The 26,101-nt window shown below is 40.3% G+C and overlaps 1 protein-coding gene across 1 annotated transcript; it reads right to left on the bottom strand.

Annotated features, from left to right (window-relative positions):
* Positions 1-14,623: 14,623 nt before the first annotated feature.
* LOC148010878 (30 kDa ribonucleoprotein, chloroplastic-like) lies at positions 14,624-24,921 on the bottom strand. Its single transcript, XM_087671583.1, has 5 exons — positions 24,855-24,921; positions 23,803-24,043; positions 23,184-23,242; positions 14,867-15,107; positions 14,624-14,690 (listed from the first exon to the last, which is right to left on the bottom strand). The coding sequence occupies exons 1-5, from the start codon at positions 24,919-24,921 to the stop codon at positions 14,624-14,626; spliced, it is 675 nt and encodes a 224-aa protein (XP_087527709.1).
* Between the last annotated feature and the right edge of the window lie 1,180 nt (positions 24,922-26,101).

Genomic DNA, 26,101 nt, shown 5'->3' with positions numbered 1-26,101 from the left:
ATTCTAATGACAAAGGAAAAATTGTAATTGATACTAGACATCATAAACTTTGAGTGGAGCCATCAAACGTCTCATTTGGACACATATTTCTCGAGCTAGAGCCTATTTAGTACTGGCAGTTCACTAATAGTTCACTATGGACAGTTCTGGAAATTCTTAAACAGAGAGGGGTATTGCTACTTCTAAATTCAAACCAGGATTTCTACTTGATACTAGACATCCTAACCTTCGAGTCAAGCTATCATACACCTTATTTGGACTTATATTTTTCAAGGAACAACATATTTCTTCAACTTGACTACAATGGCAGCTGAGATCAATAGCTCCAGTTCTAGTGAACAAGGTTGGCTTCAAACACAGGCTAGAATTGACAAACTTGGAGTTTTGACTGATCAGTGTATTGCTCTTATAAAGGCGGTTATGGAAAAAACAACAAGACCTGAATCAAATGCTTATGCTTATGGCCAGCATCTATATGCTGATGGTACACTTGAATCAAATGCTTAGGCTTATGGACAACATGTATATGCTAATGGTACACACTGTGATCTACATGCATCTTATGAAAATGAACAGCAACAACATGCAAATGAATATGAGCAGTATGCAAGTACATCTGGACAGCATGTTAATGCTTATAAATATGATGTACCATATCATAATGCAGAGTATCATTCCATTGAACCTTGGCAGCAAAATGGCTATTATGGTCAACATGCTTATGCTTATGAGCATCCATCTCTTCAGCAAAATAGTTATGATTATACTTGTGAAGCTCTCTTGGTTGACCAGCCCAATTCTTATGGATGACAGAAATGCTCATGCTTATCAGTACACTTCTAGCTTTGATCAACAGCAAGCAAGTGATTATGACCAATGCTGTGGGATCAATGATCAAAGGCAACATGCTTATGTTTGTGAGCATCAAACATCAGTGGAAGCAAATGCATATGCTCAAACAAACTGTCCCGCTGATGCGCAGCAGGGCTATTATCACCATATGTAGTATGGATAGCATGAGCATTATGGTCATGAGCATGGACAGCCATCTGTTGTACATGATGAGCATGGACAACCATCTGTTGTACATGAGCAGCAAGATGACTATGAGCAGCATGTCAAAACTATTATAGAGCTAACCAATGGTGATGAGCAGGTGTGTAAATTGCTATCTAAGGCTAAACGCGTTAGACACCTTACTAGTGATACGATACGGGAACTGCATGCTGCAGGCTTATGCTATCGATGTGCTAAGCCACTATCTTGTAATCACCAAGCCACATGTAGGGCAAAGTCTGCCAAAATATTCTTGGTATTTGAATATTATGATGTAAATGATGGAGAACATCTTGTTGAAGACCATTTTGGTATGAGTCCACAACAAGAAGTTCAGTTCAAGAAGGCAGATCATGGACAACATGTGGATTTGGATGATCATCATGCAATGGTGACTTCGTTAGTGAGTACCATCATGATGATCATGCTTCCAGCCGTGTTTGACTTCGATCTTATGAAAGTTGATCCAATGCATGGCAACGATACAACTTTCCCTTTTGATCCGGGCGGCTACAGGCTAATTTTGACCCTCTATATAGATTAGTACTACTATTGAATATTAGGTAATCTTTTCTTTTACCACTTGTAATGCTGTACAGAGTAGTACTCTACAGCCCCCACTTGGCTATACCAATAAGTTCGATATTTGTTTTTAAGGACAAAAACTTCATTTTTGAGTGGGGATGGATTGTAAGAAGCTGAGAATAAGGAATTAGTGTAAATAATACTGATATTATGCCATGTCACACTGACATTGGTATAAAAGGAGAGGATATGTAATTCTACACATCTTTTTGACACATTAATACAATTACAGTCTTTCTCTCCCTTCTTGCTCACAGCTTCTATGGCTTCCCCTTCTTTCTTGTCTTTCTCTCTCTAAATCTACTCTTTCTCTCTCTCTCCTCGTCACTCTTATTCTCTCTCTTCCTGCACTCTTTCTCTCTCCTCTGCAGTCTTCTCTCTCCTATTTCTCTCTCCCCGGTCCTCTCTCTGACACTTAATTCAAATGATAATGCATCCTATATGTTATGCATAAACCAATAGATCAGATTTTGCATCATATCTGTAACTAACCACTTCCGCAAACCCTCCTTCCCTCCTACCATTAGGTTTTGCATTCATTGGGTAGGTGTAGGGTTCAATTTTATGTAAATTTTCATGTAAAATTTGATATAAGCATACTATAACAAAGAAACAAGGCTTGACTAAGGCTTGATCCTCATGCTCCAGCCTCGTTATACGATCATGAATATACAATGTATTTTTTCTTAATTTTTAAGGTGTAAAAATAAAATTTCTCTTAATTTTTCTATTTTTTCTCATTTATTTTTTCATAAAAATGAGATATTTCAAAATTATGAGTTTTCCCAATCAAGGACACTCAGCATTATTTTTATATCCATTTTTGCCCCATATGACCCCAAAATACTCGATAAAAACTCCAAATTTAATCATTTTCATAAAAATTGCAACTTATGAGTTTTGCGTGTTTTGCTGAAAATTATTATATCATTGTATTTTTTGGTTTTTCTTCATGTTTCAGAGAGAATGCAACTTACGAGTTTTGCGGGAAATTATTCTATCATTGTATTTTCTGGTTTGTCTTCATGGGAAATCAAGAACAACCAAAATCAAGCACTTTCTTCAATCATTTTTCATAAAATAAAAGAACCGCTCACCTTTGCATAGAAACCATGATTTCAAGGCTTGTATCTCGTAGATGGGAGGCTGCAGATGCTTCTTCTTTGCAGCTGCTGCACTCTCTCAGCCTGATCCATTTCCTCCATTGCTCTAGCATTATCATTTGGTTCGAATTCTTCATCACAACCCTCCTCCTTCTCTCTTGATTTGATGCATATGAAAAACAACAAATAGAAGAGAGGAGAGAGAAGAGGGGAGAGAAATACTAGAAAATAAGATTTCTTAATCCTCCATGAAAGTAGGCAAGATTACAACCATCTCCTCTCTCTCTCTCTCTCTCTAAACAAATGTGAATCAGAGAGGCACCGATTAGATTTTGAGAGGGCATAAAAAAAATTGTGCCCCTCCCCCTCCCCTTTTCATCAAATTTTTAATTAGTTTGAGGATTTTATTAAGCCTAAGATTAAAACTTTTAAAATAACTCGTTCATCTTTTTGTGTTCACACTGTCCTACAAGTTGATATTTTGGTTTTGAGCGGGCAAACGGACTCAAATTCGAGATCCGTTTGGATAAATGCCTTCATAGAATTGAAATCCATCATCTTGGCCTTAATCGTGCACTTTTCAACTCTTGAATCCAGTAGCCGGTTTATAATGCCAAACCTTGCGGGGATTAAATGGGGGCTCAAATGACCTCCAATTGACAAACCAAGACTGGCATTGGATTTTTGATGTTGAAATGCATCTAGGAAAACTCCACCTTGCGGCTATCTGCTACCATTTGATTTTTCACGAAAATTTGGTCTTTAGCGCTTTCTGGGCACTTTTTGCTCAAAAAATGGCCTCAAATGCTACAAGCACTCGAAATTAGCTCCTAAAATCCAATTCTCAACAAGGTGAGAGATTGTCGCTAACATGAGTTGTAGCTTCTGAAACAATAGAATTCCATCCAAAGTCCCAACTATTGGTGTGTTTGGCTAAACAACTGAGAAACAATGGATGTGCTTGATGATTTAGGAAGTCAAGAGTGATCTCTTCTTGGCAATGACGGGTAGGGCTATGAGACAGATGTATGGATTGTGGATTATGCATGGCCACCAATCTAAAGGGATATCTTGGATTTCTTGTGTATTTTTACAAATATATCAGTGCTCTCCCTAAGGGATGTATCGATATCACTAGTGATGTGGCTAGTGCTTGTGCTAGTGCAACTAGAAGCTAGGTTGAATTCCAACTAAGCTTATAATGTCTTTGCATACTTAAGCATAAGATACAATGCAATGCTCAGGGGGAGGCATGACTACTTGATAGCCTCGGTCGAATGTCTTGCCCTTGATGAGACCCGAGTCTATATTGTGGGAAAAGGGCTATGGGATTGGAAGTGGAGCCCATAGGCTGAAGCCCCCATGCATATCTAGCTTGACAACCCCTAGATATTATGATCATGTACTGTGCATAGTAATAAGCATCTCGAGTAGGGATCAGGATAATACAATTATGTTTTGTGATCTTGTGATAATAATGTATCATTAATTCTATGGTTTTATGTTAGTACATTAAAAATAAAATTAACCAAGTAAAAATTGCAATGTCAATTGACTCGAATGCATTTTTATGTATCTCGATATGCCAAACAGGTTTTTATGGAAGCCTACAATCTTGTCTAAATGATAACCAGGAAGTCAGTGCAAATAAAGGCACCAAAATGTGCTCAACATGGAAACATCCTTTGCAAATTGATACTTTGCTCTCTTGTAAAAAATAATTATGAAGCAATGTAAAATGTGTAGTCCCAAAGGTTCACATTAAAAAGTGTTGAAAGGAAAAGCAAGGTCAAACACTTTTTTTCCTATTTCAAAAAATGAAGGGTCTTTTAGACCTTAGCCAAAATGTATGCAAATTCAATTTTATAATATAAGAAAGAAAAAGGAGGAGGCTTGTTGGGTGATTTGAGGTGGTGGGAGGTTGATGTGGCTACACCCTTTCTCTTCCTTTATCTCCTCTCCACTTCATTTCTCCCTCTTCCATTTTTTGGCACAACTCTCATCTTTCTTGTTCTTGCTCCTTTCTCTTGTGCTTCATTGCCTAATCTAATGGAGAGTGAGGAAGAGGAAGAGAGTGAGGATGGAAGCATTGTTTAATTTCTTGTGTGCCTTCTCTCTTGTGTATTTTGGAGCAATGGATTATTCTTGAAGAAGAAGGTTTCTTGCAAGTTTTTGTGGCCAGAAAGCATACTTGCAGCCTCTCTTGGCTAGTTCCTAGTTCTCATGGTACTGTGGTAGGGTGCTCTTCATCAACATACTAAGAAGAAATATATTTCTATGAAATTTCTTAATACATTAAAAAGTTGACTTTCAGCTTTTCCATGGGAAGGTCAAAATTTTTATTGATGCAAAACATAAATTTTTAAAAGTGAAAACTGAAATTTTTACTAAAAAATAATTGTTTGTGAATTTTTCAATGTATTAAATGATCTTCAAATATTATTTAAAAAATTCAATAAGCTTCTATCATTATAGACTTCATATGGAAAATATTATAACTCATAATAACTCAACCAAATATTTTATAAAAATTCATCTATTCCATTTTAAAGCATTTTTAGTTATTTTTTATTTTTAAATATAAAATAATAAATAGATAAACTATAAAAACTATTAAAACTTGAAACTAAGGTTCAAAAACATTTTATAAAAATTATAAATCAAATAAATGTTTATGCTGAATCACTTATTTCTGTTAAACGAGTTAAGGCACTTACATAAAGTACAAGAATGGTAATTGCATCTTTGGGAGCCGTGTCCTTTGCAGTCCATCAAAGGGAATTCTATCCAGTTGTTCTAAATAGCAAGCTTAGCACTTCCTGCTTCCTTGAGTTTTCATTTTCAAATTGCATTGTTGCCATAGGAATGGCCACTTGTAACTCTCTTAAGATTAATCTTGATTAATTTTAAGCTTAAGAGCTTAGCTTCCATAGTTTCATATCGACGACTAAGAGGGGAGAAAGAGAGTAATTCAATATCTCCAGCATGCTTCCACAAAATCAAGAGCAAACTGGAGCAATTGGAAGGCATCAGATTATTCTCCTACCCTATCACTTTAGATGAAGGGGGTACATTGAAGCTCCAAATTTGAGGTTGGAGGAGAAGGCATGGCAATCTTCATGTAGGGGGCATGAGTTTTAATTCTCTTCTCTTTGTCCTTTCCAATTACATTTCCTTGTTTCCTTGTCCATTTTCCAATTTTGGTTGGGCTCAAAAAGCCGCTTCCTCTCTTCAATGATGGCGCCGAGGAAAATGGTGCCATTTCATCATCTTCTCTTCCTCTTTCTATCTCTCTCTCTCTCTTTATCAACCATAGGTCTATCACTCTTTGTGATGGTGATAGGTCATCAGAACTAAGATCAAAGTAGATCAAGCATGAAGTTGTTATCCATCAGAGAGTATCTACATCAGCAAGACACAACCATTGGCCCTTAGCTTTTCAAAGGGGTTGACTGCTTCTTATAACATGAAGCTGCTATCCATAAGAGAGTATCTACATTAGCAAGACAAAACCATTGGCCCTTAGCTTTGGTTGACTGCTTCTTATAATAGTGATATTGTTGAAGCATCAGAGTGACTAAATAATACAGTCCAAGGCCAATTGGAGGATTGTGAGAATTAATGATAAAGACCATTGAAATTACCAACAAAGAGCCGTGAGCAAATCTGGCAGATAATCTCCATGAAACTCTTCTCTCTATCTCTATATATATATAGGATGGTAGGAGGGCATCAACTCTCTCTTTGAATACGTAAATTTAGATTATAATACTTTTACTTTCTTATTCTTAATTTTGCTTTATCCATGATGAGACATATGATGGATCAGTTCTTATCATCATTTGGCTCTATAGATCATCCTAGTTTCAAGCATGCCCTCTCTCTCTCTCTCTATCTCTGTTGTTCTTGATGGCACCCCCCATTTCTTCACGACCCCATTCTCCTGTGAAAATTTTCAAACAAATATGCAACTCGCTATCCCTCCCTACATCCCCTTCACACCCTCCATCAATTGGTGCCTCTTGAAGAATCCCATACCCTCCCATCACCTCGTATTTGCAATGGCCCTCTTATTTTTTCTTTTTCTTATTTTCACTAACTCCCAACAATTCATTCTTGATGGGAAAGGCTTGAAATATCTAAATGGGCATTAGGAGAACTTTGCTATTGACAATGTAAGCCTAAGGAAGATGGGAATGTTAGAAAGACAAATATTTCTCAATATGAGTTCATTACCAAACTACTTCTCTTGTTTGTACCTAGGTCTAGACTTAGTCTTCCTTCTTTGTCTACAAGGCTTTCTCTCTCATATCTAACACCCTCATTGTCCACATGTGAATAAGGAGCTGGTACTTAAACCCAAGTATCCTTCATATATTATGGTTAGTCAAACAAAGAATCCTTAAGAAGCAAAGGCCCCTAATACTTTTGGCTTTGACAATTTAACTATCTCATTGGAAGATCCTATGCTGGTTGCAGAAAGGTTCAAGCTTTCCAATGGCGTGATATGCATTATCTCCCCAAAGGGATCTCCATAATCAATCTAATAATGACCCCCTTGCAGTCATTACCAAATTATCAATGTAAAGGATGATGATGATCAGGACGTAGCAGCACGGTTTTGTTCTCAATCATGCATATTCAATAAGTCAATCTATCACAGTTTATCTAAAACTCCACCTTCCTCTCCTACAAGAACTTCCTTGTACTGACATCTCATGGCCAGAGATTGCAAAGACACATCCTCGAAAAATAGCAACAACGAGCACCACATCTGCATTAAATTAATGTAAAAAGTTGGTAACAATGTGCCAATTATGTACAATGTTACCAAATTTTGTTGCAATATAGGCACTGGTTCTGGGTGTTGTCATTCTCTCCTACTTAATTGTGAAGTGTCCTCAGAAGCACAACTACATCACAAACATCCAACATCACGAACACAGCTACCACGAGCACTGCTATGAAACTTCAAGAAAAAAAAAACTCTCCCCCACCTAATTGCGAAGTGTCCTCACGAGCACAACTACAAGAACTACAAAACCACACATGAAAAACTAGCAGACGCTGAAAAGATAGGAAAATACTTATTGATGTCATATTATTAAGCAAGCAAGACAAATGTTTCAATCTAATTATGTAAAAACTTGTGCATACTAACATTCCCTTACTCACTCTCCCCACTTAAGTGCATAACATAGCTTCATTCAATGTATAGAATATACCAACTATGAAGCTTTCGAGAGCCGGTAGACAATCGGAATCCCTCTAGGAAAGAAAATGCCACGCTACTATCCTACTAGGAATATTGCTTCTGAAATATCCTCACTCATAAGGTCCATGCTTAACAAAGAACCCAAACAAAGCAAGCTAAAATTATGACACCAAATAGGACTCTATGGTTTAGTTGCTAACCCTCCATGTTCTACTAGAACAACCAGTCAATGGTCCCTAACTTCCAATTGTCCAAAGTGTTTTTTTTTTAGTGGCTCTCTTTTCAATGCCAAAAGAGTATATACATTTAGTGTCCTTCCCAAAAGGTCCCACCCCAAAGAGATACAAGGCATCGGACACAGGGCATCCATAAAGGAAATCCCTACAACCCACAAGGGCCTTAGAGGTGATGGTTATCTTCTTTTGGTGTTTTCTTTTTCTTCCTTTAACCCTGTAGTCTCAGGGTGTTTTTTCTTTTTTTCTTTCCTTTTGAAGAATAAATATTAAGAATCTTCAAAAATTTTATTATTTGGATTGGATTTTAATTTTTTTAAAAAAATAAAGTATCAACTAGAAGGCTAAGAATGCATCACTTAATTGAGCGGTCAAACATTTCATCTCAACAACTTTGCTCAAGGAATCTAATCTAGCACATAATACTAGTCACTCTGGCTAGGAAAATGATGAGCAAAGATACTCAATAGCTCAACATCTCTTGTCCACGCTACTCCTAATCAAAATTTTGTGGAGAGAACCATGTTATTCAGCTGTCCCCACATATCGCTAGAAATGTGACAAAAAAGATAGGGAAAAACTCTATTGGATTCCTAATCAAATGTCCATACAATGAAATTCACTATGTCATGCACATACATCACCCCCTTTCAATCACTCCCTAGTGCTAAGTCCCATCCCATGTGGATGGGTAACCCTAATCCAAAATCATCCACACTATCTAAGTCAAGCCTATCAACTAACCCATCAGATATAGGATGCTCATCAATAGCCTCTAAGGTAGACACATGAGATGTCATAGATCGACTATCAGGTGCATCACTAAAAACCTCCATCATATCATGGAGCGAAACCGCAGCTGCACATCATCATAATAGGGCATAGGTGCCACTGGTAAACATCCTAAAGAGTATAGCCCTCGGTCACATCAATATGCAAACATATATAATCCCAACAGGGACAACTGACATTTACTTGATCATAGGGATATGATGGAGTAAAGCAGTAAATAGTAGCTTCATATCGGGAAAATTCTTGTTGCTCTCGACCCATCCTCCTAGACTGAGCAACACCACGCTCAGGTGAGAATACACTATCATAATCGTGGCACTGATAAGTGTAGCCTATAGCATCCTACATGACAGTGGTACCATAACGTCGAAAGTATATGTGACACTACCAACACAAAAGCTGCGCATGCACAAAAAGATGCCGCTGACACTGCCTACAACCAAATGGTGGATGGTATTGCAAACAAAAATGATCATAAAAGAAGAATGGCAATAGGCCTCTCCTCTGCATATAAGACCCTATCATGCATTTGAAAAGAGGGAATACTATAAGGCCCAACATGAATATGATCAGAACTATCAGCATCAAGATGAGGGTAAAGTGCATCTATCCACAAAAAAGCCATATCTACATCCCATTAAAAACCCCAAAAGAAAAGAAATCCAAATATAGATTAGTTAAAGGATTATTCTAACCACTAACCTAACTATACCTAACTAAAATAAGTCACAAAATGTTTAAGGAAGAGACCATTAACTCTAAATATCTCATTTTCAACATTAATATCTTGTACATCAAGAGAACCATTATCATAAACTTTAACAACCTTAAAAGGTCCTAACCAATGAATTTTGAGCTTCCCAAGAAATTTGTAGTAACAATGTCATATAATAAAACTAAATCGTCTTCTTTAAACTCTCGTATTTTAATGTTCTGATCATGCCACACTTTACAACGTTTCTGCATAGCTTCTAAGCTCTATAAAGCTAACAGTATTTCCTCATCTAACCTCACCAACTGTAAAATCCTTTGCCTCAATGATTCAGCCTCACCTAATCATAACGAGAGGGCAATTTGTAGAGTAGGAAACTCTTGCTTAATTGGAAAAATAGCATTAGTTCCATAAACTAAATTGAAGGGTGTATTTTGCACTGCCACTTTATAAGTGCTTCTATAGGCCCATAATGCCTCATAGGGACATTCATCCCAATCTCATCTATAAGAAGCAATTGTTTTAGTTGAAATCCCACAAATAATGTGATTTGTTACTTCAACTTGACCATTAGCTCGGGGATAATAAGGCATTGATTTGTGCCAAAACGGGTATTGATATTCTCATACCTAAATTTAGCCACATAAATGGCTTTATCCGTCTTAAACGGGTATTGATATTCTCATACATAAACTTAGCCACATAAATGGATTTATCCATCTTAAGCGCTTTTGCTTATACCCACTTTGTAATATAGTCAGTACAAAACAAGATATAAAAATTAGATCTATATCTGGTAGGTGGATCAATTGGACCCACAAAATCAATTCTCCACTTCTCAAAAGGCGCTGATGCTAATATGGGTGTCAAAGGTGTAGCAAAACTCTTAGAGTGATGACCAGTCCTTTGATAGACATCACATTTTCAGCAGTAATAATAAGCATCTCTAAATAGGATAGGCCACCAATAACCAGCTAATAGAACTTTCCGTGCTGTTAATTCACCAGCAAAATGGCCACCACACAGCTCATCATGCAAGAGTACTATTATTTAGCAAGCTCTTCATTTGGAGCTTTTTAGGTGCTTCTTGAAGCTTTTTGAGTCATCACTTGGATTTTTTTGGTTATTTTATGGAGTTTTTTGTTTAATTAAGTAATTTCTTTGAGTTTAATTATTTTGTAGTTGCAAACTAATTAGATCAATTATGTTAGGATGTGGAATTGCAAACTAATCGTAAACTCTTGAATGCTTTGATCTCCAACAAAAAATAGGTATGCAACTATTTCTAAAGCATAAAATTTTAGCATCATTTTATAAGTTTATGACGTAATCCCAATTTAAGTGAGATCCAAAATCCATAGAGTCATACATCATTCCCAAGCATCATCAAGCCCCGTGGCATGCACTACCAATACAAGGTATCATATTAAAAATAATGCAACTACAAATCATTAGTAGTATATATGCAACCATCAAGCTACAGATCATGCTTTGGTATTTGTGGAGATCCCAATCTCATGCCCTCATAGATATTGTAGTGTGCAATAGTGTGGAGAGAAGGTGGGTGAGTTGTATATGGTAAAGTGAAATTTGTAGTCGTGGTCGTGGTCGTGGTCGTGGTCTTGGTCGTGATCATGGTCATGGTCATGGTCGTAGTCGTAGTCGTAGTCAATTTATGCTTGTGTTCTCCACAGTGTGTTGGCTATGGGTGTCAAATGCTCTAGTCGGATCTCTCTCTCTTTCTCCTCTCTCTTCTCTCAACCATTCTCTCTCCCTCAATCTTCCCTCTTTCTCTCTTCCTATACTCTCCCTAAATCCTTCTCTCTCCCCCTATCTCCTTTCTCTCTCTATCTCTCTTTCTATTTCTACCTTTCTCACTTCTCTCCTCTTCTTCTCTAACTTTACTCTCTCCCTAACTCTTGTCTCTCTCTTCATCTCTATATAAGTAGTCGTAGTCGTGGTCCTCGTTGTGGTCGTGGTCGTAGTGGTAGTCATAGTCGTAGTCATGGTTGTGGTCGTGGTCGTGGTCGTGGTCCTGGTGGTCATGGTCATGGTCATGGTCATAGTTGTGGTAGTGGTCGTGGTCGTGGTCATGTTCGTGGTCGTGATCGTGGTCATAGTCATAGTCGTCGACGTCATCGTTGTCGTCGTAGTCATAGTCATAGTCGTAGTCGTAGTCGTAGTTGTAGTCGTAGTCATAGTCGTAGTCGTAATCGTAATCGTAATCGTAGTCGTAGTCGTAGTCATAGTCATAGTCATATTCGTAGTCGTGGTCGTGGTCATCGTAGTCATAGTCATAGCTCAAGGGGGTCACTCATGAATATATGTATAAATAAGGGGTTTTTAAAACACCAATTTTATACATTTTTTTACTGATGGGACCTAAAACGGGCCGGCACTGGCTCATGCACTAGCCGGACCTCTATCATGTGCTCAACAACCCGACAGCCTCGTGGTCAGGAGCGTGGATGACACATTCATCATCTTCCTAAAAATCTTGTGTTTGTATCACGTCTCGTAGTCCAACTCTGACCCAATTAACACTCCTCAAAGGGAGTCCCTAGCACATTTCCAAATAGCACGAAGTACTAACATAGGAGGTCCTCCAATGGCTGACTACCGCTACCTCACTGCGACTCTCCTACATCTTGGGGATTGGCCCCTCGATGCGTCGCTAAACATATATAACACAACATCGCACATAGTTCCACTCAAGGTACCAATTGATTGTATCCAGGAATGTACCATACCTCACTTTACTTTCCCTAGGACCCACCGCCTAGCCTACAGCTTAGGATATCATGTCTCTCACTCAACGTTGGTCACGGCCTCTAGAAAGCAATTGCCATGCATCCAGGATGTATTGTTTGATACCTTTTATCATTTTATGCTTCATGCAAATTGTGAATGCCCATGTGCTCAAACAATTAAGAAAATCAGCATTTGTGCACATGTGGAAAACATTTCTTTCAATGATTTTGACTATCGCTCGAATGCGGTGTTGCATGAACCTAGCACCGAGAAACCCTCGTGCTACTAGGTTCTTAATTTTTTTAATTAACGACCAACCTAAATGGTATGCATAAAAACCAACAAGCTTTTCATCATTTCATTCATCATTTAAACACCTTTTATACACTCTACCCCCTCACCCATTTAGGTTGTGCATTATTGATAGGTTTAGGGTCCATTTTCTATGTTTTTTTTGTATAAAAAGCAATAAAAACTCACTAGAACATAAATCTAGGGCTGAACTGAGGCTTAACCTCATGCTTCAGACACCATAAACATTCACAAACATGGTTCTTACTTTTCCTTAATTTTCAACACTCAAAATCTATTTTTTCCCTTTTTTTAAACCCATTTTTTCTATTTTTCTTGTATTTTTGCAATATTAAAATACTAAAAATACAAAATGAGTTGTGGGCTGTGGCCCTTAGGTTCATTTGCAGTAAAAACACAAATTTAGTTGGTGTGTCTTATTATATTTTCCATTTATATACCAAAAACACCCAATTTTTTCATATTTTGCGTGTTTTACGGGTTTTACACCATTAATTTCAATCACAACACTTATGATTTTCTGATTTTCTGAGCATAAACTAATCAAACTCATAGCAAACAACATCATAATGCATAATCATCCCATGGGAACAAATATTCATGAAGCAAATTGCATAAAACATAAATTTCCTTTGTAAAAATGGAATTACCGTTCTTTGTGGGTTGCGGGTTTTTATTTGCCATGTCTCGGGACTGATTTCCAGCAGCCATTAATGCTCATGACAGTCCACAATCAGCAATCTTCATTCCTCTTGAACCACGGAGCAATCCGGTCTTCATTGGACAAGCATCTGTCATCCATTCTTCTTCTTCTTCTTCACCACATGAATCTGCCCTTAGAAGAGAGAGAGGGAGGAGAGAGAAAGACTGAAATTAGAGATCTTCATAGAGACCACCATTGGAGGAGTGAAGCACGGCGATATGACCAGCATCCAGAGGGGATTGAAGGGCAATGATCATTTGCAGGGGTTGTATGCAACCTCCATTTTCCAAGATCAACATAGAGGGCGCACATTTTGGCGCCCTCTGATCATGTTTTTTTCCTTCTCCTCTCACCACGATTTCATGTTAAGTCAAAAATGTGGCATAAAATGCCCCCTAGGCCCCAAAGGTCACCACTCCTTTGGCCATAACTTATGTCCACATTTTCAAATCTTGCCCACTTTGTGGCCATTTTCCTGTCCGGGCTCCGAATTGAGCTCTGAAAAATCCTCGGCGTCCGTTGTCAAAGAGATCGTGCAAGAGCTGCAGAACACGGGGTTCAAGGTCCAGCAAGAAATGAGGCTAACAAGAAAAAAAAAACTCAAATATTTGATGCCAAAGTTCACTACCGTGTTTGAGAGCTCTTCAAAACCAATCAAAATAAGTCAACGACTGACACTCTTCCAAGATAGAGCATTCGCTGCAATTTGTAAAGCTTTTACAGCTAGATCAACAGAAATTCAGTGAGGATGATGACGACAACTGAAATTCATGACACTACATCACAGTTCAGAAGCTGAACGAAAACACTGTGTAAATCTTCCAAGCTCCCACACTTAGCATACCTATCAATAAGAACATTACCAACAAGAAAGACCAGCATTCCAAAGTACTAAGAAATCCTATCACAATGTTCTGGAGTTTGTACAGTTCTTCAATGTTCCAACAATATTTGCTTTTCTCTGTTCCATACTTGACTATGTGTTAGGACACATGTGATTGAATTTGGAGTCCAGGGTCCATGGAAGCACTGTTCTGGTTCATTAGAGGCTTTTCATCACCGAGGGTTCAACAGGTTTCAGTAAGAAGTCTTTTCAGGCCTCAGATTTGACATCCTCAGGGCAAAAACAATGCATCACAGGTGGCAGCATGTTCTGCGAAGCTACTGTGGAGCATAAAGCACCGCCAATTGCATCAAACTGCACTGCAATGCAGATGTTTCAAGCATCCTGGAGGTCATTAAAAGCATTCACAGCTTTAGTATACAACATGCTGCTGAGATTCCAAAGGTTCAAGACCATGTGAGTGGTAAGCCTTCCTCCAAATCCCTTATCCTGAGAATGGAATGCGATACCTTCCCAGAAATGCTTTTCTTCTTATCTTTCGTGCAACATATAACTCTTACCATTCTTTTCCATTCATGGAGTCAATAGCATCCCGCATGAAATGCTCGTCCGCAAAGGTCACAAAGCCAAAACCCCTGGATCTTCCAGTTTCACGGTCATTGATTACCTTGGACTCCAAAACTTCACCGTAAGAACGGAACGCGTCACACAGGCCGTGGTCATCAGTAGCCCAGGCCAAGTCACCAACGAAGCAACGGAATTCCACATCTGCAGAGGTCAAATCCAAAGCTTTCGATTGGTCTGGAATGCAGAGTATAGGTGTTCAACAGCAATCTGATCATCTAATTAAACTCGAAGTCTATTCTTGGTCAATACTTCTCCTGTTCGGAACTTCATAGGAATCACATCCTCAGACAAGAGTTTAATGCGTTTTAGCTCTATACATGGCGGTTCAAGATCAGATTCTGCTATCGATGAAGGAGTTGAAATTATTGACGGGGTTTCAACTATCTCTACCATTCTTGAGACACATCCCTTGCTTTCTGGCAAACTTTCCAGATTGCCCTGAGTCTCGCATCTTCTGGTAAAGTAGAAGGTCCTTCGTTTCGTGCCTTTACCAGTTCTGTTTCCTTGACAAGATTGTTCACTTGTTTTCGGATTCACCGTCTGCAATAGTGCCGTAATTCAGCTGATTTACTTTCATGAGGCTCTTGCTGAGCGACAGCGAGCGATTTATCCTTTTGCGACAGGAAAGCTTCATCCTTTGAGGATGTTGAATCTTCTGGATATAGGAAGAGATATTCTGCTGTGGAATTAAACGAGGCCCTTCACGCTCCGATTCTTGAGGATAAGATAGATCTGGGGAACTTTGACGACCGTTGAAGCAGCGACTATGGTGTACCCGATGGCCTTCGTGACGAAAGGCAAGAGGCAATCGTGCAGGGAAGAGAGTTCTTCATGGCCCCATCATTGATCAGACAAGAGATAAATCGCCAAGCCTCTGTAATCAAAGCCTCGACCACCCAAAAGCACGACAGCGTGCGCCCCCACTGTCGATGGAGGCCCCTTGATTTAAGGTGGTGCCCTCAATTGATCAATCTCCTCTCGATACTCCACGACGTCTGCTCTCGTCCTCCGTCCTCACCGAAGCGTTGATCCCGGGAAGTAGAATCCCCCGTGCCCCCGTCATAGCTTCTCCTCTTGTTTCTTCCATCCCGTGACAACCAGTCTTTTTCCCTCCCTTTTTGCCATTCAAAAATACTCTTTTCCCCAATTAGTCTCCTTTTTCCCTTCCTTTTCTCCTCTATCTTTAGTTTTTCTTTCTCTTATTCACATGTTAGAATTAGGCAAGCGACCTTCCTATTTACCCCACCACTATGACACAACATCATCATCCACTTAATCTCGTAATAAGGGCATTAATTTTTGTTCATGTTCCTCTGTTCATCTCCTTGCTTCTGACGTAGTGATTTACCGCAACATCTGATGTCTGACCTCTCTTTGCAATCAGCATTTCAGTCCTATTGACGGAATTCATCCTCCTCACAACCTGATCAACCACTATGACAGCCTTTGACAGGTTATATATTATCAATCTCTCATGAGGATTTCAGTGAGAAAGGAGCAATGGTGACACATCATGCATCCAAACAAAATCATGCGCATGCACTAAGGGAATATATACATTGGATGCGGATTATTAAAATGCATCACACAAACAATAAATCACACGCAGAAATTAACACAAATGCACAACAAAAATGGAGGTGTATACGGCTCGGATGCGCAGCATCACGACATCCACCCCCTCTAAACCTGCGCATCCTCCGGATGTGCCAACTATCCAGGATCATTCAAGTCCACAAACAGGTCAAGTCCATCTTCTGATTCTAGTGGTCCTGTTTCTCCATCGGCTCCATCTTCTATGTCTTCTGTTTCTTCTGCATGTCTTTCTCCTACCTGCTCTTCTTCTGACAATACTTCAAGTTCATATTCTTCTTCTTCTCTTCTCTTAAAAATCTTGACTCGTTTTCCAGCAATAGGCACCCTCAATAATGTTCCATCTAATTCAGCCAGCTCATAGGTACCATTATCAAAAACCTTTTTCACTTCATACGGTCCAAACCATCTTTGAACCATTTTTCTCATGCTACTATGCTGATTTTCTAGACTACTGTCATAGACTAGAACCCAATCCCCTTCTTTTATGGCTCTAGGCCTCAAGCGATGCCTTAAATCAAACCTGTCCTTATTTCTGAGACGGGCTGTCTTCAAACGGTCAATGGCTAGTTGCACATCTTCTGCCCTTCTCTCTAGTTGACGAATCCGAAGGGCTAACAATTCTTCCCTTGATAAATTCTCATGCCAAGGAAGAACACTCCAAGTGAGAGCACAAATTTCAGTAGGCATGACAGGTTTTTGCCCATACATCAACTCCGCAGGCATGTATCCAGTAGTCACACTATGTGTAGAGCGATCAGCCCACAATGCAAAAGGTAGCAATCTCGGCCAATCTCCAATCCGACCTCTACAAGCTTTTGCCAATGCTTTAACTATAGGCGGATGTCCTCTTTCACTTTTGCCATTTCCCTCTGGATTATAAGCAGTAGTAAGAGCCAATTTAATCCCAAGCCGTGAGAAGAATTCTCTAGCTTCATCAGCATCTAGCTCTCCACGATCAGCTGTAATCTTGCCTATACATCCATACCTGCAAAATATTTCTTCCAATAAGAATTTACATACTGTAGCGGTGGTCTTCGTCCTCAGTGGTCTACCCTCAACATAGTTTGTAAGATCCTCCCTAGCCAAGACAAGATATCTCATCTGCCAAAGTCCCACTGGCAAAGTAACCAAGTCTACTACCCACTTGTAATGCATACATAGTGGATAAGTCGGATGCAACTCATCACGATGTCGCACTAAAGAGTAAAGCTGGCAATCCCTGCAAGTCTCCACAAAGTGAGAAACATCTTTATACATCCCTTTCCACCAGTATCTTTCTTTGATTTTCTCATAGGTAGCCCACACACCTCTATGTCCAGCCCATGAGCTCTCATGAAACTCTCGCATAATCTGTATTTGCATCGCTACATCACAAACTACTCTCAAGGGCAAGCCTCCTCTCTTCTTTGGATGCTTCCAAAGAAAACCATCTTTCAAGAAATACCCATAAGCCTTTCTTCTGATTTTCTTGAATTCATCATCTGTCCAATCAGCTCTTCGAGTCAATGAACTTAAATACTGTCCAATTTGCAACCACTCATCAACATAAAGCTCTTCAATAAAAGCTTCAACAGTAGATACATGACAATCATGAGTAAGGACAGTAGTAGCAAACTCTGTCTCATCATCTTCTGCAAGCATTGACTCCTCATCCTCATATCTCGCTCTAGAAAGCATATCAGCAACTGGATTATCTTTCCCTGCTATGTGTCGAAATTCTGGATTCAATGATTTGATATAGGCAATCCACCGAAGCATCGCTATACCTGGAGTCGAGCAACTAGTAATCATGCCAAGCAAAGGCAAACAATCTGTTTCCACAACAACTGAAGCTCCAATGAAATACCCTTTATCACACTTCAGTGCAGTGACTACTCCCCACAACTCTCTTTTGATCTGCGGATATCTCCTTTGTCGCTCATTAAGAACTTTAGCTCCAAAGCGGATAGCATACCTATTTCCATCAGCATCATCCTGTCCCACAGCCCAACCTATGCCAATAGGGCTAGTATCAACTGTCAACATGATCGGCCGTCCACACTGATAATCTGCCTTGCGTAGAGTAGGAGCTGATTGCAACAGCTTCTTAAGCTTACGCATGGCTTTTGAATGCTTCTCATCCCAATGAAATTTCTGCCCCTTTCGAAGCAGCTGATAGAGAACATCTGCAATATGAGCAAAATGAGGAATCCAAATCATGTAAAATACACAAGCTCCCACAAATCTTCGCACCTCTGAAGTAGTTGAGCAAAACTCTGCAATCCTGTTTATGGCATCCACCTTCGCAGGAGAAGGCTTTCTGCCATAATATCCAACCATATGCCCAACTATGATGACTTCATTAACAGCAAAGACAGATTTCAACCCTGAAAGTGTCAAATTTACCTCCTCTAATCGTCTCAATATTTGCTCACAAGCATTCAAGTGATCAGCCACAAACTGTCTACATCCACGCAAATCAAGACTTTCATTCTTTTCTTCTTCTGCACAACCCTTAATAGGCACATCATCAAGAAAAGGCATGGTATACTGCGGAATATAATCTCGAAGAACTATATGCATAGCATTCATCATATGAGCAACTGACTTTGTAGCACCTTGAGGCAAGGTACACATCCTCACAAGACCAATAGGTGTCCGCATAGTACTAATATCCCTGCTTTCCAAGGCAAGCTGAAACTGATCATAACCTGAATACAAGTCACCTAGTGAATAGATGGCTCGTCCTGCAAAAGCCTCAGCAAATTCATCCACAACTGGACCTGTACCCACATTCCTGATTGTTACTTTGTTCACGGGCTGCATATCCTGAATAAATCTCAAAGTACCATTCTTCTTTGGTACAGTAAACCACCTGTTAGAATAGGGTGCAGAAGAGGGTTCCAAAATCCCCATTTTAATCTTCTCATTCAGCAACTCTATCAACTTTGGCAAGTGTGCTTTAGGCACAGGTATAGGACGTATATTCCATGGTACATGAGGAACAGTGAAGATAACCATAGGTGCTACCAATTCGGGACTAATGCAGCCAATTTCATGTGGAAAGAAAGCAAATGCCTTACCATGACGTCCAAGCATCTCTCTAAAACATTCTTTTTCCACTGGAAGCAAAAAATCATCATTTCCAATCTTCAATTCTGCAAGAGTTTCAGCTGTAAACTTATGTCCAATATTTGCAGGATCCCTCAACATAGGCTGTTTCATAGCTTTTTCAATCTGCTCATCACTATCAGAAGGAAGCGGGCCTGCAACCGGCTTAACCTTCTTATCAACTGTTTTATACTTCGTGTCAACCTTAGCATCATTCAAGCATTCTTTCCTTTGCTGCAATTTCTGCAAATTTTCAGCATCTTTCAACTCTGTTGGCTGAAAAATTTCAGCCTTTAGCTCTATGGACTGCATGGGTGCAGTCTGAAACTCTGTATGCAGAAATTTTTCTGCATTCAACTCTGTTGGCTGAAAAATTTCAGCCTTTAGCTCTATGGACTGCTTGGGTGCAGCCTGAAACTCTGTATGTAGAAATTTTTCTGCATTCAACTCTGTTGGCTGAAAAATTTCAGCCTTCTGCAATTCTGTTAGCTGATCAAGATCAGCCATAAATTCAGTTTGCTGAGTTTTCTCAGCCTCTAACTCTGTTTGCAGCATAAAACCAGAAATTTCCTGAAACATATCCAAGGTTTGCACAGGTATGATCTTTGAACCCTTACATACATCAGTTTTCAGCATTGCACTCATCTCAAACAATGTATCTGCATAAGACATCCCTTCATACAATCCATCCACATGCTCTTCTGCTTGCAAAATACCTGCATTCTTCAACTCTTTCTCCTTACGACCAATGTACTGCCTGGCAGCTCTAGGCAAATCTGAAATTTTCTGATAACTTACCGAACTATCTGAAGTAAATCCAACAAAGTTATTGGAGAAAGACTGGCTACCAGGAGGCGAGATCTCCTCTTTTCTCTGCTCCGTACCACTGGCGTCTCGCAAGACAGCGGTACCTAATGAAAATCCAACTCCTTCGCAGGTAGTGGTGCCTCACGCAAGGAGTCTCTATTTCTCGGATGATTTACCCCAACAGTCATAAACTGAACAGCTCGCATACCATCTTTACTGCGTATCCGCGCATAAGCTGATCCGTCATCCATCACTTTTGTTTCCATTCTTGCTTCTGTAATGAAAGGCTGTCCAAGAATAATCGGATAAGAGCATGAATCCTGAACAAAGCAATGATAATCCTCTTCAACATTACCAATGGAAATTCTGATACTCGGACAAGCAGCATACATATCTCCAGAAGTATTATTGGCGGCTCTCATGCGCCAGCCATGCTCTGCATCCATAGGCCACTTGCCACTCTCATAAACACCTCGAGCAATAAGATTAATCTCAGAACCATGATCAACTAAAGCAATCAAGGGAATTTGTTTCTCTCCAATCCTTACCACTGTCTCAGTGGTTGCTCTAGCCCAATGACTTCGTGAAAAATGGCTGCGAGGAATAAGAATAGGGGACTCATCATCTTCATACTGCATAGGCTGCACTATTTTCTCCACAGAAGCATTCTCAACCATCACTGCATCATCATGCTCTTCTCCAAGAGCTCCATGCCACAATCCCTGTAAAGCCGGTCCTTCCATCGCATGCCGTTTCCTCCGCAAAAGATCCTGCATCTGATCCTGTATTTCCCTTCTAGCAATCCCAAGAGCCTCTCCAACAGTAAAAGTGACTTCACTATTCAAAATTCTTTCATGAAAAATCTTACTCATATCCGTTTGCATATCAAGGTCTGACAAGAGCTTGAATCCTGGCTCTTTTCTTGATTGCTTCTTTTCCTTTTGCTTGTCTCCCATTGGTTGATCGAAACCTGTTTGAGTTGGAGAATTTGGCATAGGTGGAGCTGTAATAGGTGGTGAAACAAAGTCACCCCCTCTAGTCTTTTTAGAGGAGCTAGGACCCTCCTCATCTCTTCTTCTCTTTTCCTCAACCATGGCATCTAAACCCTGTGTTTTAGCAATATAAGCAAAAATAGAATACCTGTCAACAGGAGAATCCCATCCTGTTTCTCCTCGGATGCTAGAGCCCACACAAGTCATAGTAGAAGTTTGAACTTTCCCTCTTCTCGCTATCTCCAAGGCAGAAGACCATAAAGCAGAGTCTCCATCGGATTTCTGCTCAAGCTGGACTCCAAAAGCTGAAGCATCTCCTCTAACACTCACATAAGCTGATCGCGCAGCCATATCATCAACAAGCTTCTTCATACCTCCCTTACCAAAGTTCGTGTCAAGAGGAGCGCCAGTCTCTGTCAACCATATCTTCCCATCTTGTCCCCAGAACACTACATTCTTCCTACGTGCTTCCTGAAAAGCATCACAATCTCTACAGTGTTGGTGCTCTGTACTATCACACCTAATACATCGTCGCCCTTTTCTTTGACCAGCTGGAAAAGCAGTCACTGGAGCAGGTGCTACAGCAGGTACTGACATAAGTTGCTCCTTTAACTTACCAACTTCAGCTTTGACTGCTTCAATTGTCAAATCCGCCAAGCCTTTAATAACATCATCTACAGATAAGGGCACTGGAGCAGCAGGTACTGGTGGATTCATAACAGGAGGAGTAGGCTTAGGCAAAGAAGCAGCAGGGGTAGAAGAAGAGGTCTCCAAGGATTTTTCAGGAACTGATCCTGTATTACGATGCAATCTGACTCTCCTGCGCTGCTTCTTGACAAGAGCATTCACAGCATCAATGACATGTCTCCACTCAGTCTTTAAACCTGAATCAGTAGCTTGATCTTCCAAAAGATCATCCAATTTTTCCTGCAAATCAGCATCTGCAGCTTGCAAAAATAACTCCACTTTCTGCATCTCCAAAGCTTGCTGTTCAGTTCCATCCAACTGATCATAACGGCTTTCAAACTCTCGCAGAAGAGCGGTAACAGAAAGTCCCTTATTAGGCATAGAAACCCATGCTAAAAAATTCCTGCGATTCATAAGACCTGTATCCTCCAGGAAATATTCATCTTTTAATGCCTTTTTAAATTCAGCCCAACCTGCATGTGCCTCTTGAATTTCTGCAATTCGACCTTCAAGAGCGCGCACCACAATCCGCAAGAAGTAGCGGCTCCAAACATCTTGGGAAACTCCAAAAAACTTCATCTTTTCTTCATATAAATGCAGGTAAGTTGACACTTGCTGGCCATTAAACTGCTTCATCTCCTGTTGGACAGCTTTCAAAGCATCCATAGCATCACTGTCTCGTTTTGCATGAACTTGCTGCTGCATATACATGGTGAATGACTGAAACAGGTTCTTCATGACATTATCATCCGTCATCTCTTCTTGCGAGTCTCCCATCTTGCTGATGACGCAGCACTTTCACGTCGGGTTCACCAGAAATGTCAAAGAGATCGTGCAAGAGCTGCAGAACACGGGGTTCAAGGTGCAGCAAGAAATGAGGCTAACAAGAAAAAAAAAACTCAAATATTTGATGCCAAAGTTCACTACCGTGTTTGAGAGCTCTTCAAAACCAATCAAAATAAGTCAACGACTAACACTCTTCCAAGATAGAGCATTCACTGCAATTTGTAAAGCTTTTACAGCTAGATCAACAGAAATTCAGTGATGACGACAACTGAAATTCATGACACTACATCACAGTTCAGAAGCTGAACGAAAACACTGTGTAAATCTTCCAAGCTCCCACACTTAGCATACCTATCAATAAGAACATTACCAACAAGAAGGACCAGCATTCCAAAGTACTAAGCAATCCTATCACAATGTTCTGGAGTTTGTACAGTTCTTCAATGTTCCAACAATATTTGCTTTTCTCTGTTCCATACTTGACTATGTGTTAGGACACATGTGATTGAATTTGGAGTCCAGGGTCCATGGAAGCACTGTTCTGGTTCATTAGAGGCTTTTCATCACCGAGGGTTCAACAGGTTTCAGTAAGAAGTCTTTTCAGGCCTCAGATTTGACATCCTCAGGGCAGAAACAATGCATCACAGGTGGCAGCATGTTCTGCGAAGCTACTGTGGAGCATAAAGCACCGCCAATTGCATCAAACTGCACTGCAATGCAGATGTTTCAAGCATCCTGGAGGTCATTAAAAGCATTCACAGCTTTAGTATACAACATGCTGCTGAGATTCCAAAGGTTCAAGACCATGTGAGTGGTAAGCCTTCCTCCAAATCCCTTATCCTGAGAATGGAATGCGATACCTTCCCAGAAATGCTTTTCTTCTTATCTTTCGTGCAACATATAACTCTTACCATTCTTTTCCATTCATGGAGTCAATAGCATCCCGCATGAAATGCTCGTCCGCAAAGGTCACAAAGCCAAAACCCCTGGATCTTCCAGTTTCACGGTCATTGATTACCTTGGACTCCAAAACTTCACCGTAAGAACGGAACGCGTCACACAGGCCGTGGTCATCAGTAGCCCAGGCCAAGTCACCAACGAAGCAACGGAATTCCACATCTGCAGAGGTCAAATCCAAAGCTTCCGATTGGTCTGGAATGCAGAGTATAGGTGTTCAACAGCAATCTGATCATCTAATTAAACTCGAAGTCTATTCTTGGTCAATACTTCTCCTGTTCGGAACTTCATAGGAATCACATCCTCAGACAAGAGTTTAATGCGTTTTAGCTCTATACATGGCGGTTCAAGATCAGATTCTGCTATCGATGAAGGAGTTGAAATTATTGACGGGGTTTCAACTATCTCTACCATTCTTGAGACACATCCCTTGCTTTCTGGCAAACTTTCCAGATTGCCCTGAGTCTCGCATCTTCTGGTAAAGTAGAAGGTCCTTCGTTTCGTGCCTTTACCAGTTCTGTTTCCTTGACAAGATTGTTCACTTGTTTCCGGATTCACCGTCTGCAATAGTGCCGTAATTCAGCTGATTTACTTTCATGAGGCTCTTGCTGAGCGACAGCGAGCGATTTATCCTTTTGCGACAGGAAAGCTTCATCCTTTGAGGATGTTGAATCTTCTGGATATAGGAAGAGATATTCTGCTGTGGAATTAAACGAGGCCCTTCACGCTCCGATTCTTGAGGATAAGATAGATCTGGGGAACTTTGACGACCGTTGAAGCAGCGACTATGGTGTACCCGATGGCCTTCGTGACGAAAGGCAAGAGGCAATCGTGCAGGGAAGAGAGTTCTTCATGGCCCCATCATTGATCAGACAAGAGATAAATCGCCAAGCCTCTGTAATCAAAGCCTCGACCACCCAAAAGCACGACAGCGTGCGCCCCCACTGTCGATGGAGGCCCCTTGATTTAAGGTGGTGCCCTCAATTGATCAATCTCCTCTCGATACTCCACGACGTCTGCTCTCGTCCTCCGTCCTCACCGAAGCGTTGATCCCGGGAAGTAGAATCCCCCATGCCCCCGTCATAGCTTCTCCTCTTGTTTCTTCCATCCCGTGACAACCAGTCTTTTTCCCTCCCTTTTTGCCATTCAAAAATACTCTTTTCCCCAATTAGTCTCCTTTTTCCCTTCCTTTTCTCCTCTATCTTTAGTTTTTCTTTCTCTTATTCACATGTTAGAATTAGGCAAGCGACCTTCCTTTTTACCCCACCACTATGACACAGCATCATCATCCACTTAATCTCGTAATAAGGGCATTAATTTTTGTTCATGTTCCTCTGTTCATCTCCTTGCTTCTGACGTAGTGATTTACCGCAACATCTGATGTCTGACCTCTCTTTGCAATCAGCATTTCAGTCCTATTGACGGAATTCATCCTCCTCACAACCTGATCAACCACTATGACAGCCTTTGACAGGTTATATATTATCAATCTCTCATGAGGATTTCAGTGAGAAAGGAGCAATGGTGACACATCATGCATCCAAACAAAATCATGCGCATGCACTAAGGGAATATATACATTGGATGCGGATTATTAAAATGCATCACACAAACAATAAATCACACGCAGAAATTAACACAAATGCACAACAAAAATGGAGGTGTATACGGCTCGGATGCGCAGCATCACGACACCGTCTTGGCATCCCGCATTGGCCGGTAACTTGTGACAACCCACACGATAGTCTGAAAAATTATGAAAAATCAACAAGTGTCGCTAGGGCGCCTTTAAAGCATTTTGGCGCTTAAAAGCCGCCGCCTTCGACGTTGAATATTTTTCCCTTGATATTGGTAATTTTTAGTTATTTTTAAGCACTTCTCGGCATCAAAATTCCGCTCTCATTGGCGACCACGGGATAGGGTGACTTAGCCCATCGAATCCCACAATAGATCTGCACAAAAACAACCGAAGGAAGCATCAAGATGATACAAAATAGATACATATTAAACACAGCACAATGCTCTCGCTACCCCCTTGACAAAAAAGGCATGACATCCACAACGAGTAGACCTAGTATAATCTGATAAAAGGTTCGAAGCTAGTCACTAACCAACAGCTCCAACACGGCCAAACTAAAAAGAACTATCAAAGAGGTTGCCCTAAGTGGTGGTCTGAACTACCTACCTAACTAAGGACAACACAACTAGGAGCTCCTACTAGGCGAGGACTCCTATAGCCTGATCAAGAAGTAT

This window comes from Lygodium microphyllum, chromosome 29 (genome assembly GCF_053477565.2).
Source record: "Lygodium microphyllum isolate KBCC chromosome 29, Lygodium_microphyllum_v1.1.10, whole genome shotgun sequence".
In the NCBI taxonomy this organism is placed as follows: domain Eukaryota; kingdom Viridiplantae; phylum Streptophyta; class Polypodiopsida; order Schizaeales; family Lygodiaceae; genus Lygodium; species Lygodium microphyllum.
This window is presented reverse-complemented; position numbering and strand designations above follow the sequence as displayed.